The sequence below is a fragment of the Oncorhynchus nerka genome, linkage group LG12 (genome assembly GCF_034236695.1).
Source record: "Oncorhynchus nerka isolate Pitt River linkage group LG12, Oner_Uvic_2.0, whole genome shotgun sequence".
Classification (NCBI taxonomy): domain Eukaryota; kingdom Metazoa; phylum Chordata; class Actinopteri; order Salmoniformes; family Salmonidae; genus Oncorhynchus; species Oncorhynchus nerka.
Genome location: NC_088407.1, coordinates 35,733,736 through 35,747,805, shown reverse-complemented (window position 1 = coordinate 35,747,805; position 14,070 = coordinate 35,733,736). Strand labels below are relative to the sequence as shown.

General features: G+C 42.8%; 1 protein-coding gene across 9 annotated transcripts in view; it reads left to right on the top strand.

Moving 5' to 3' along the window:
• The window catches only part of LOC115138195 (calcium/calmodulin-dependent protein kinase type II delta chain), a 110,224-nt gene that overhangs the window by 50,297 nt on the left and 45,857 nt on the right, over nucleotides 1-14,070 (top strand). For all 9 annotated transcript variants that reach the window (XM_065025548.1, XM_029674783.2, XM_029674779.2 and 6 more), the window contains 2 exons: nucleotides 5,836-5,895; nucleotides 10,235-10,289. In XM_065025548.1, coding sequence (XP_064881620.1) covers nucleotides 5,836-5,895; nucleotides 10,235-10,289 — 115 coding nt within the window. The remainder of the gene's footprint in view (nucleotides 1-5,835; nucleotides 5,896-10,234; nucleotides 10,290-14,070) is intronic.

The following is a 14,070-nucleotide window of genomic DNA, read 5'->3' as shown; positions in this document are numbered from 1 at the left end:
TGCTCATCTGGGGATGACTGACACTAAATAGGGATGACTGACGCTAAATAGGTCAGCTCCAGGGTGAATCACACAACACTGTTTTAGTTGTGCTGCTAATGTTTAAAATCACACCGCTTCGAGTCGTTAGTGAGAGAATGATGGCTATTCATACTCTTTGTGTGTCACGATTTTTATGGTGATTCAGACCAATTGGATCCTCTTATTTAAATGGTTGTTTATAGAAATTGGATTGGTGAACTGTAGTGATCTTGAAAATCATGTTTTTGCGTATGTTTGTGGAGAAAATATGGATGTTTACATGGTCTTTCTGTCTAGACCCATTTTTAATCCCCATGTCATTAAAAGGTTGTAAATGTAAATTGGGTACCGTAACTCCTCATTGAAATCCATTATCCTTTACATTAGAGCAATTGACTAAAGCCATATAGAATTAAATCAAGGATAGTGAGAATGAAAACTTGGATGGTTGAGCTACTGGAGGTGAGCAGCACTCTAAATCCTGTTATGTCACAGATTCGGCAACGTGGGAGAATGGGAGCCAGCCAAAGTCAGCCTGGCGACCGGGATTACCGCCTTGTAAAAGCACATCGGATAGGTGTGATTGGGATTAGACGTTTGTAAAACAAGATGTGATTGGAGGGATCTTTAGTGACGCTCCCATATCACATCTAGCTCGAGTAGCGGGGTTTAGAACCGTGCACATCTGATTTGGAGGAGCACCAATTTTACAGGCCTGTAAAAGCAAGTCTGATTGGAGATGTGGATGTTAGGAAATTGCACCTGATTTTTTTTTTTTCTGGGATTAGGATGTTTTGGAATCCGATTGGATGAGAAAGTATCAGAGCCCTGTGATGTTCAGGTTTGATCAAAGACGGTGGATTAGAGATGGACAAATGGTGTTAAATATATCCTGTTATCTCTAGAGAAATCCTTCAAGGAATCCGGCATTGTCGAATATGGCTCAAATGAGACACACGGAGGAAGCATGCACAAGACATACACACTCACAGATTCCCTGACATATGGGTAGCATTGCTCTGGCATTAACCAATTGGATTGATGAGGATTTGTTAATTGACCCAGTTACACACACTCCCTCAATACCTGCCTAGCATGCACCAGTGCTGAGCCATTGAGCTTCCTCTGCAGGTGAAAGACGGAAGTGGACTACCCTCCGATATAATTGCCTATGGCGTTCCCCATGCATGCACCTTTCACAAGACATGTAACCTGTACATAAACCACTACTCTATTTACCTTCGCCATACATTTCAAATGTCACAGCAAGAAAGGGCCTCTTCAACTCCCTGCACATCATGGTTGACAGTGGCTTACATGCAGGGTTGGAGTCATTTCAATTCGAGTTCATTCGACATGTACCCTGACATTTTTATTTATTTTTGAACCACCTGCGCTTTCCTACACCTTTTGTCCCTGTCACTCTGCCGTCGACCTCGGGCTCACACAGAGAAGCCAAGGTGAATGTGTTGTTATGCCAAAGTTTTTCCTCAAACATTAATACACTATATATGCAAAAGTATGTGGATTCGGCTATTTCAGCAACACCCGTTGCTGACGGGTGTATAAAATTGAGCACACAGTCATGCAATCTCCATAGACAAACATTGGCAGTAGAATGGCCGTACTGAAGAGCTCAGTGACTTTCGATGTGGCACCGTCATGGCATGCCACCTTTCCAACAAGTCAGTTTGTCAAATTTCTGCCCTGTTAGAGGTGCCCCGGTCAACTATAAGTGTTGTTATTGTGAAGTGGAAACATCTAGAAGCAGCAACGGCTCAGCCGAGAAGTAGGAAGCCACACAAGCTCGCAGAACGGGACCGGCGAGTGCTGAAGCGTGCAAAAAAATAATCTGTCCTCGGTTGCAACACTCACTACTGAGTTCCAAACTGCCTCTGGAAGCAACGTCAGCACAAGAACTGTTCTTCGAGACCTTCATGAAATGGGTTTTCATGGCCGAGCAGCTGCACACAAGCCTAAGATCACCATACGCAATGCCAAGTGTCGGAAAGAGTGGTGTGAAGCTTTCCGCCATTGGACTCTGGAGCAGTGGAAGCGCATTCTCTGAAGTGATGAATCGCGCTTCACCATCTAGCAGTCCAATGGATGAATCTGAGTGGGGCGGTTGCCAGGAGAACATTACCTACCCCTATGCATAGTGCCAACTGTAACATTTGGTGGAGGAGGAATAATGGTCTGGGGCTGTTTTTCATGGTTTGGACTAGTCCCCTTAGTTCCAATGAAAGTAAATCTTCATGCTACAGCATTCAATGACATTCAAGACGATTCTGTGCATCCGACTTTGTGGAGTTTTAGGTTCTGAACAAACAGAGTAAAAACAAATGGACGACTACAGGAAGCCCAAACCAAGTTTATTCAACCACTGGGCCATACAGCTGCAAAGACAACATGCAAGTCACACAAGCTTTTTTACCCCCCAATTAGGTGGAGTCATCTCCTAACAGTCCTTCTCTGTTAGGCAGAAACACAGTAGGTTCCTCTTTCTGGTATTGTCATGGCCACGCCTAAGTCTAGGACCCTCATGGGTGTGTGTGAGAGAGAGGACTATAATCAGATGGCCTTCGGGTTTGGCCCCTGTGGCCCCTCCTCCCAACAGTGTCTTCTCTCCATCTGTTGACCTTATCTCGACTTGAGTTCCTCAACCCTCATTGTCCTGCTTCCTCAGCAACTGGTCTGCCTTATCAAGAACTGAAACTATGCTGTTGCCTCTTTGCCTCCCTCTTTAGGAACATTCATGATCAGCAATAACATACAGTTGAAGTCGGAAGTTTACATACACTTAGGTTGGAGTCATTAAAACTCGTTTTTCAACCACTCCACAAATTTCTTGTTAACAAACTATAGTTTTGGCAAGTCAGTTAGGACATCTACTTTGTGCATGACACAAGTAATTTTTCCAACAATTGTTTACAGACTGATTATTTGACTTATAATTCACTGTATCACAATTCCAGTGGGTCAGAAGTTTACATACACTAAGTTGACTGTGCCTTTTAACGATCTTGAGAAATTCCAGAAAAAGATGTCATGGCTTTGGAAGTTTGTGATAGGCTAGTTGACATAATTTGAGTCAATTGGAGGTGTACCCATGGATGTATTTCAAGGCCGACCTTCAAACTCAGTGCCTCTTTGCTTGACATCATGGGAAAATCAAAAGAAATCAGCCAAAATAGTAGACCTCCACAAGTCTGGTTCATCCTTGGGAGCAATTACCAAAAGCCTGAAGGTACCATGTTCATCTGTACAAACAATGGTACACGTTCTGTCTCCTAGAGATGAATGTACTTTGGTGCGAAAAGTGCAAATCAATCCCAGAACAACAGCAAAGGACCTTGTGCAGATGCTGGAGAAAACAGGTACTAAAGTATCTATATCCACAGTAAAACAAGTCCTATATCGACATAACCTGAAAGGCCCCTCAGTAATGAAGAAGCCACTGCTCTAAAACCGCCATAAAAAAGCCAGACTACAGTTTGCAAATGCACATTGGACAAAGATTGTACTTTTTCGGGAAATGGCCTCTGGTCTGATGAAACAAAAATGGAACTGTTTGTCCATAATGACCATCGTTATGTTTGGAGGAAAAAGGGGGAGGCTTGCAAGCCGAAGAACACCATCCCAACTGTGAAGCACAGGGGTGGCAGCAGCATGTTGTGGGAGTGCTTTGCTGCAGGAGGGACTGGTGCACTTCACAAAATAGATGGCATCATGAGGATGGAAAATTATGTGGATATATTGAAGCGACATCTCAAGACATCAGTCAGGAAGTTAAAGCTTGGTCGCAAATGGGTCTTCCAAATGGACAATGACCCCAAGTATACTTCAAAAGTTGTGGCAAAATGGCTGAAGGACAACAAAGTCAAGGTATTGGAGTGGCCGTCACAAAGCCCTGACCTCAATCCTAAAGAAAATGTGTGGGCAGAACTGAAAAAGCGTGTGCAAGCAAGGAGGCCTACAAACATGACTCAGTTACACCAGCTCTGTCAGGAGGATTGGGCCAAAATTCACCCAATTTATTGTGGGAAGCTTGTGGAAGGCTGCCCAGAAACATTTGACCCAAGTTACACAATTTAAAGGCAATGCTACCAAATACTAATTGAGTGCATGTGAACTTCTGACCCACTGAGAATGTGAATAAATAAATAAAAACTGAAATAAATCATTCTCTCTACTCTTTTTCTGACATTTCACGTTCTTAAAATAAAGTGGTGATCCTAACTGACCTAAGAAAGGGATTTTCTTACTAGGATTCAATGTCAGGAATTGTGGAAACTGAGTTTAAATGTATTTGGCTAAGGTGTATGTAAACTTCTGTCTTCAGCTGTATATGAATAGAATAGGTATGTTCTTCTTTGTCCCTTTTTCCACTCAGTAACTTTCCACACACCTAGTTCATCTTTACCCTCCCTTGACCCCTAACATGTACATTCCTTATACATGTTAAGTAATTAATAAGTTCTAGTATGGTAACATGAATAAGTACATTTCAAGCTAGAATCCAACAGGCCCTTTCCTGTTCCAGCATGACAATGCCATGGTGCACAAAGTGAGATCCATACAGATATGCTTTGTCGAGATCGGTGTGGAAGAACTTAACTGGCCTGCACAGAGCCCTGACCTCAACCCCATCGAACACCTTTGGGATGAATTGGAACGTCGACTGCGAGCCAGGCCTAATCACCCAACATCTAATGCTATTGTGGCTGAATGGAAGAAAGTCTCTGCAGCAATGTTCCAACATTTAGTGGAAAGCCTTCTGAGAAGAGTGGAAGCTGTTTGAGCAGATATTCGGGGACCAACTCCATATTAATGCCCATGATTTTGGAATTATATGTTTGGTCATGTATTGTATGTTTAACACGTCCGCCATTTTAATTCTACAAACTGGGGTCCTTCAGCGCAGCTCTCTTCAGTTGAATTCAGAATTAGCTCTCCTCTTGGTTTGAGCTACCAGGTGGATATTTTCTCTCAACTTTTTTTCCGTCCAACATCTTGATTTATCTATGAAGGACACGCCACATTAAACTCTGTGAAAATGAATTTTGCTCATTTCCTGGTTCTGTCGGCTGAATTTATTAACGATAAATAATTCGGTGGTTGCGGCGGTCGGCCTCTTGAAAGATGAAAGCGGAACCTGGAGGAATTGGAGTTCTGCTTCACTGTGACGTTTGCTGTACAATGAATAACCTGGGTGAATTTTAAACTGTTTTAAGTGGTTCTCAAATACTTACTCGTAGTGACTTTAATAAATGAATGTCCCCTACCCTACCAGTTCGTTGGACTCAGTTGGACGGGACTTGGATTCAATAATTGTGTTGAAATTAGTTGCACGTGATATTGACACGTCAATTATCTCACGTCACAAATAATAAACACATCTTAGTGTTAGGGCTGCTCAAAGCCCGCTGTCATACGTGTTGCAGTGAGCTGATATCTTGTTGGCAGCGTGATGAGACACCTTATGTAAACAAGATCAGTCTATATTTCTGGTTCACCAAAGAGGAAACTTTAAGTGACTCCATTGTAGTAGTAATAACCAGGCATCAACTGTAGCTCATTGATTCTGGATATTTGATCATGTTGTGAATGTGTTGACACTGCTCTCGTACTGAGAAGGGAATGGAATGTGGAAGTAACAGGGAATGTCTTTTTGTGTGGTCACAGAAATGTGAAAACGGGAGAAAAGATGACACTTACTCACCCTAACCACAAGGCGAGGGAATGCCACGGGCCCTCGAGGTGAAGATGTTTGCCTCCAAGACTCATGGCTTTTGTTTTGTCTCTCTCCTATAGATCACCAGAAGCTGGAGCGAGAGGCCAGGATTTGTCGCCTGCTCAAGCACCCCAATATCGGTGAGTCCCATGCTGTACAAGGCTTATACCTTCAGTGCCCTGCTCTCTCTAACTTCTTCCCTCTCCTATTTCTGGACAATGTGCTAGCTGACCCTTCACTGGCAGCAGTAAGACTAGGGAGGGTATATTACTGAAAACTTTCTAATTCTACCAGTAAACTACCAGCATTTTGTTAAGTTTCAACGATTTTATGTAATTTATCACATGACATCTATCTAGTGGCCCTTTTGGGTACTTCAGATTCTCTGGACCCTGTAATTATTTCTGGCCCTCTTTGTGGCCTTATCGCATGTAAAATATATACAAATAATCAAATTGAATGACCAAGTTGTAAAAAAATTATCCTTAATATAAACCATCCACTAAGTTAATGCCATTGGGGTTTAAAATGACAGTTTCAGCATGTTAAACACGAGCAGCACCACCGATATTGAGATGAGTGAGATGCAAGACTTCACTCACACACCGTGTCTGCGCATGTGCACGGGTTCACGTCACACTGTTTACAACATGGCCAGCCAGGGCAACATAACAGTGGAGAAGTTGAGCCTCGCGCTTCAACGCTCGTAGTTGTTGCGGAAATTGTCCCACCATAATGGTTTACTTTAGGCATGCATCGAGAGCATCCCGACCTCTTGCATCACCGCCTTGCATGGCAACTGCTCGGCATCTGACCGTAAGGCGCTACAGAGTGATGGGTTTGGATTTCTGAGCTTTATCTATTATTAATCATTCTTTTTAAAAGAGACATGAGGGGTGGAGCCATAATGAAGCTTGGGAGGAGCTGAGCGCAGGGAAAATGGTCACATGTGGCAGTACTGATAAGGGGAGGAACCGTTTTAAGGCCCATTCAGCTCCCTGCCCAGCAATAATGATGCAATGTTTAGAGATAAGGAGGAGACTCCACCCAAGGCGGGGTATGAATACTACCATGGGGGAAACCGTGTCTGTGTCTGAATCACAGCTGTATCGACCATTTGGGAAGAAGTAAACTTGGTTAAGCTTCTCTAGTGTCCCTTGAGTTTGTACTCTGAAATGTTGACCCTAACAAGAGGGTAGTGCGTATGGCCCAGTACATCACTGGGGCCAAGCTTCCTGCCATCCCGGACCTCTATACTAAGGCGGTGTCAGAGGAAAGCCCATAAAATTGTCAGAGAATCCAGTCACCCAATTCATAGACTGTTTTCTCTGCTACCGCACGGCAAGCAGTACCAGTGCGCCAAGTCTAGGAGCAAAAGGCTTAACAGCTTAACAGCTTCTACACCCAAGCCATAATACTGCTGAACAATTAATCAAATGTGTTATGTATTAATCAAAGTTGTTTTGTACACTGCTGCTACTCACTGTTTATTATCTATGTGTAGTCACTCCACATATACAAATGACCTTGACTAACCTGTACCCCGCACACTGACTCGGTACCGGTACCCCCTGTATATAGCCTTGTTATTGTTATTTTATTGTGTTACTTTTGATTATTTTTGACTTAATTTGGTAAATAATTTCTTAACTCTTTCTTGAACTGGACTGTTGGTTAAGGGCTTGTATAAGTAGGCAGTTCACAAGGAAGGTCTACACAAATAAATGTTGTCGAGTCTACTTTTAATTGAAAATGTCATTGTTGATTTGATGGTTTTTAAATTAATTCTACTACTTGCTGTTGAACCATATGGTATATCCACTAGAAACTCAGGAACAATATGGACACAGATAAAACAAAATCTATATATGAATATTTATTTTTATTTTTATTGAAGTATAAATGACCAAAGTTACCATAGATTGCCATAAATGACCTGTTATTACCAAAGATGAACCCTAAGTAAGACCAATCACACTTGTGTTATAATTGCCTGTGTACTGTCCACACACACACACACACACACACACACACACACACACACACATTGACCATCTGTCTCAGTCCTGGCCAGCCCACCGTGCCAGGGTAGTTGTTCCCAACCTCCATGGCTAAAAAAGGACAGTGAGAATGGAGCTGCTGTTTTCCTGTAAAAAAGAAAAGAAAAATGCTACTGTACGTATGTCCCCAGGATCTCACACGCATCAGGGGAAGTCACATTATTTGAATCCACCCCACCGCCACACACATGCCCTTACTTCCTTGAGACTATTCTCATTTTGAAAGCTAACAAACTCGATGACACACAACCATTTCAAATACTGAGTAAATACTGGTTAAGTCTTCCCATGTGTCGTCTCTTGATAGTTTGTGCAGACACCCCATCTGTGCGGCTTCCCCAGCCCACATCCCCCAGCCCCCCCACGTAGGCTGCCAAGAGACCCACGGAGGCCAATTAAGACCTCACTAGCAACGTGACCACACTGGGTGGGTGTTTTTTTTTCTTTTTTTCTTTTTTTACAGAAACGATGATGAGGGGGTGGAAGAACGAGTGGATGATAAGAGGGGGGTATTTTGTTTGTCTGTTGTCGGTAAGACAACTTAGTGCTAAAATGCGTGCGAGGGAAAATTGGCAGGAAGAGGGTGGTTTTGGATTGCCTTTTGTCTATTGGCCCTGGAGCTATTGTTGTGTAATCTGAGGCAGTTTCTGATGGCATGATTTAATGTTCTGGGAGAAGAACAGCCTCCATGAAGCCTCAGTCTCAATGGAATCCCGGGCTCTTTTTATGTTCCCTTAATGTGGATTACGGGACAACACAAATGCCTAGCAGGATGGATACTATCCTGCCTAATTATTATGCCATCAAACCATGTACCTCAATTATCTCAGGTTTCAGGCTCTATCCTCTTAGGGTGATGTCTCAACCTCTACCCCATTTTAACATTTTTAAATTTTTTATTTCACCTTTATTTAACTGGGTAGGCTAGTTGAGAACAAGTTCTCATTTACAACTGCTACCTGGCCAAGATCAAGCAAAGCAGTGCGACACAGAGTTACACATCATTTAAGGACTTAGCTATAGTGATAATACCCCAATTGATTCAAATGAAAGAAGACCCAGTTTCTGTATTTCTACAGTATTTCTAGGAGGTCCATCCCCCTTTCTTCTTCGAGGTCATCCGTCTGTTTCATTCTCTGATTGGTGCACGCAGTGATCGCCTCGTTAACGTTCCGCCTCGTTGGCATCTATATCCGACGGGTAGAGCCATCCCACTCCTTAAGGTCGCCATGACAATAGAAATGTCAGTCAGGAATAGAACTAATGAAGACACGAGTGGGTTCTTAGAGAAAGAGGGCATTTCTCTTGTCTTTCTCGCTCTCTCTCTCAATTGATTTGGCACTCTTTTCTCACCCTTTTGTGCTGGCTATTTTCTCTTACCCTTTTCCTCTCTCCTTTACTCCCCCCCTCCCCCCTTAGCATTCAGATACAAAGGGTCTGATGAGGAAAACTGCTCTGAATAAAGTTTGCTGGGTGTATACGGGAGGCGAAGTCAGATGCAGGAGAGCAGAGTGTAGTTAACAGGCACACTTTTATTCCGGTCCAAAACGAAAGCACATAAGAACATGAAACAAAAGTCTGGCGTGTGACAATACCCACATAACATAAAACAATTTCACACAAAGACATGGAGGGGAACAGAGGACTACATACATGCAGTGTGATTAGGGAATGAAAACCAGGTGTGTATGGAACAAGACAAAACAAATGGAAATATGAAAAAATGGAGCGGCGATGGCTAGAAAGCCGGTGACGTCAGATCGCCGAACGCCGCCCGGACAAGGTAGAGGAGCCGACTTCGGCGGAAGTCGTGACATCAACAGGAAACATGTATAGCGTGTACTAGCGTGTACTGTATTGTCTGTCAGTCTTATAGAAACCTTTTGTACATTATGAAGCATGTGATATTTATGTGTGATTAAGCGTTCATAATTGATTCAAGTCCATGTTGTAAACACGGGCAACATAAAGGTTTATTGTGGCAATGCATCAGCAAGACATCTCCTGACACGTGGAATGAACAATCACATTTAATATTCCATGCGGAAGATTTGGATGTGTAGATTTTAAAAGCGAGGCTGCTGTATTGCATTGTTTGTACTACTGTCTGGGGTCTGTCTCAGTGAGATGAATGGGAAGTTTGTCTGAGGTCTATTATGGATTGAATATAGTGAGGCCTGGCAGGATCGGGGGCGTTTCAGGGTAATTTGTGTAATGGATGAGTTTCTCTCTTCCTCCCTGACTTTTCTTCTTTCCCTGCCTGCCGGGCACACACACACACCCGGGCATGGACAAGCATCAGACTACACACACTGACACGCTAGCTGTCTGAATAACTGAATGGGTCCGTCTGAGAGGCATCATTTCTAATCAGACTTTTGCTTTCTCTCTCCCCCCCCCCCCCTTCTCTCTTCCACAGTGAGGCTCCATGACAGCATATCAGAGGAGGGATTTCATTACCTGGTCTTTGACTTGTAAGTTCAAACCTGCTTTATTGTGTCACTCTACAAAACCCATCAACCCCAACCATCCAACCAGTGGTATATGTAAGACATGGCTTTGTTTTATCCACCAGAAAAGAAGGAATAAATATTAAAACAAAAATGATGGTTAAAGTCAAATATACACATTGACAAGTGCAAGCAACTAATTTCAGCATTACCGCAAAAGTAGGCGAGTGGAAGGGGGAAAGGTAAGGAACTTGTCTGTCGGCCCTGCATTAAAGACCAAAATTGGTTAAAGAAAATGCAGATAAATAAAAAAGTATACCAGTTTCATATAAGGACCAAAAAATGGACAGCCGTGTCATATATATTTCAAAATAGTTGGGAAGAGATATTCAGTGTACCAATTCCAGGGCACTGAGGAGAGGCAGAATCCTGAGATGATTTGTTTTGGTATTGTCCATATGTAGCTTGTTTTTGGTCGCAGGAATTGCAACATTTACATGGAGCTAACGCTGCAACTTAAACTGCTGTGTGACTTTTAAAAGTCATAGTCAATCGATCAATAATATAAAAATGCTTTTTGCAAAAAAAATGTATCTTTCATTTGCAATCTGTAGAAACGATGAGAATAGAGAGGTTCAGAACGTTTGAAACATCAGAGCACAGTTTAAAAAGATATGGCAAATAGAAATCGAAAAACTGGATGGTGTTGAGAGATGGCAGGGGATGGGATTTAAAACAAACAAAAGATAACTATTGTTAAATACATTGTGTTCATAAAATGTATATAGTATGTATAAGCTGGAAGTAGTTACTCCAATTAGGGGAGTAGTGATGGGGTTAGGAGAAAATAATAAAGGAAAATATATTTACAAAAAAATGCTGGAAGCCACAATCTATCTGCAATATTAAAGATGATCGAACTCGTAAAAAAAGAAAAAGACATGGCTCTGGCTACAATATCCTACAGTGACCAGAAACAATGCAATCCCTTCCTGGCTTTCTAAGATATGTACAGTATCCTTACACACCTAGTTCAGTAGGCCTACAATGCTATTGGCTCTAAAAGCTCTCCTGAGATGAAAGTTAATTGAGTTGAATAGGTTTAGGTCTAGATAATGAATATGCTCACTGTATAGAGCCACAGTTTAGTTGTTCAAATAGAGGGACACACACACACACACACACACACACACACACACAGTGGGGCAAAAAGTATTTAGTCAGCCACCAATTGTGCAAGTTCTCCCACTTAAAAAGATGAGAGAGGCCTGTAATTTTCATCATAGGTACACTTCAACTATGACAGACAAAATGAGAAAAAAATCCAGAAAATCACATTGTAGGATTTTTAATGAATGAATGATGTCTTGAGATGTTGCTTCAATATATCCACATAATTTTCCATCCTCATGATGCCATCTATTTTGTGAAGTGCACCAGTCCCTCCTGCAGCAAAGCACCCCCACAACATGATGCTGCCACCCCCGTGCTTCATGGTTGGGATGGTGTTCTTCGGCTTGCAAGCCCCCCTTTTTCCTTGAAACATAACGATGGCCATTATGGCCAAACGGTACCATTTTTTTGTTTAATCAGACCAGAGGCCATTTCTCCAAAATGTGCGATCTTTGTCCCCATGTGCAGTTGCCAACCGTAGTCTGGCTTGTTATGGCAGTTTTGGAAATTAAATCAGATGTGAAAAATAGGCTATGCAAAAATGTGGGCACCCTTGTCATTCTGTTGATTTGAATACCTGTAACTACTTAGCACTGATTAATTGGAACACACAATTGGTTTGGTGAGCTCATTAAGCCTTGAACTTCATATACAAGTGCATCCAATCATGAGAAAGGGTATTTAAGGTGGCCAATTGCAAGTTGTTGTTCTCTTTGACTCTCCTCTGAAGAGTGGCAACATGGGGGCCTCAAAACAACTCTCAAATGACCTGAAAACAAAGATTGTTCAACATTATGGTTTAGAGGAAGGGTACAAAAAGCTATCGGAGATATTTAAGCTGTCAGTGTCCACTGTGAGGAAATGGAAGACCACAGGCACAGTTCTTGTTAAGGCCAGAAGTGGCAGGCCAAGTAAAATATCGGAGAGGCGAAGGATGGTGAGAACGGTCAAAAACAGCCCATAGACCACCTCCAAAGACCTACAACATCATCTTGCTGCAGATGGTGTCACTGTGCATCGTTCAACAATTCAGCGCACTTTGCACAAGGAGAAGCTGTATGGGAGAGTGATACGGAAGAAGCCTTTTCTGCACACACGCCACAGAGTCGCTTGAGGTATGCAAATGCACATTTGGACAAGCCAGCTTCATTTTGGAATAAGGTGCTGTGTACTGATGAATCAAAGATTGAGTTATTTGGTCATAACAAGGGACGTTATGCATGGCGGCAAAAGAGCACAGCGTTCCAAGAAAAACACTTGCTACCCGCAGTAGAATTGGGTGGGGGTTCCATCATGCTGTGTGGCCAGTGCCGGTACTGGGAATCTTGTTAATGTTGAGGGTCGCATGGATTCCACTCAATATCAGCAGATTCTTGGGAATAATGTTGAAGAATCTGTCACAAAGCTGAAGTTATGCCTGGGCTGGATATTTCAACAAGACAACGACCCAAAACACTGCTCAAAATCTACCCGGGCATTTATGCAGAGGAACAAGTACAATGTTCTGGAATGGCCATCCCAGTCCCCAGACCTGAATATCATTGAGAATCTGTGGGATGATTTGAAGCGGGCTGTCCATGCTCGGCAACCATCAAACCTAACTGAACTGGAGATGTTTTGTAAGGAGGAATGGTCCAAAATACCTTCATCCAGAATCCAGACACTCATTAGAGGCTATGGGAAGCATCTAGAGGCTGTTATTTAAGCAAAAGGAGGCTCTACTAAATATTGATGTGATTTTTCTATTGAGGTGCCCAAATTTATGCACCTGTCTAATTTTGTTTTGATGCATATTGCACATTTTCTGTTAATCCCATAAACCTCATTTCACTACTGAAATATTACTGTGTCCATCAGTTATTTGATAGATCAAAATGAAATTGCTGATCCAAACACCCAATTATTTATAAATGGAAATCATGGAAATTGTCAGGGGTGCATATATATACGATCATATTTAGATAAGTATTCAGACCCTTTACTCAGTACTTTGCTGAAGCGCCTAGAGTCTTCTTGGGGATGATGCAACACGCTTGGCACACCTGTATTTGGGGAGCTTCTCTGCGATCCTCAAGTTCTGTCAAGTTGGAGTGTTGCTGCACAGCTATTTTCAGGTCCCTCCAGAGATGTTCGATCGGGTTCAGGTCCGGGCTCTGGCTGGGCCACTCAAGGACATTGAGACTTGTCCCAAAGCCACTCCTGTGTTGTCTTGGCTGTGTTCTTAGGGTCATTGTCCGGTTGGAAGGTGAACCTTCGCCCCAGTCTGAGGTCCTGAGCGCTCTGGAGCAGGTTTTCATCAAGCATCGCTCTTTACTTTGCTCCGTTCATCTTTCCCTTGATCCTGACTAGTCTCCCAGTCCCTGCCACTGAAAAACATCCCCACAGCATGTTGCTCCCACCACCATGATTCACTGTAGGGAGGGTGCAGGTTTCCTCCAGACGTGACCCTTGGAAATTCAGGCCAAAGAGTTCAATCTTGGTTTCATCAGATCAGAGAATCTTGTTTCTCATGGTCTGAGTCCTTTAGGTGCCTTTTGCCAAACTCCAAGCGGGCTGTCATGTGTCTTCCGTCTGGCCACTTTACCATAAAGGCCTGATGCCTGGAGTGCTGCAGAGGTGGTTGTCCTTCTGG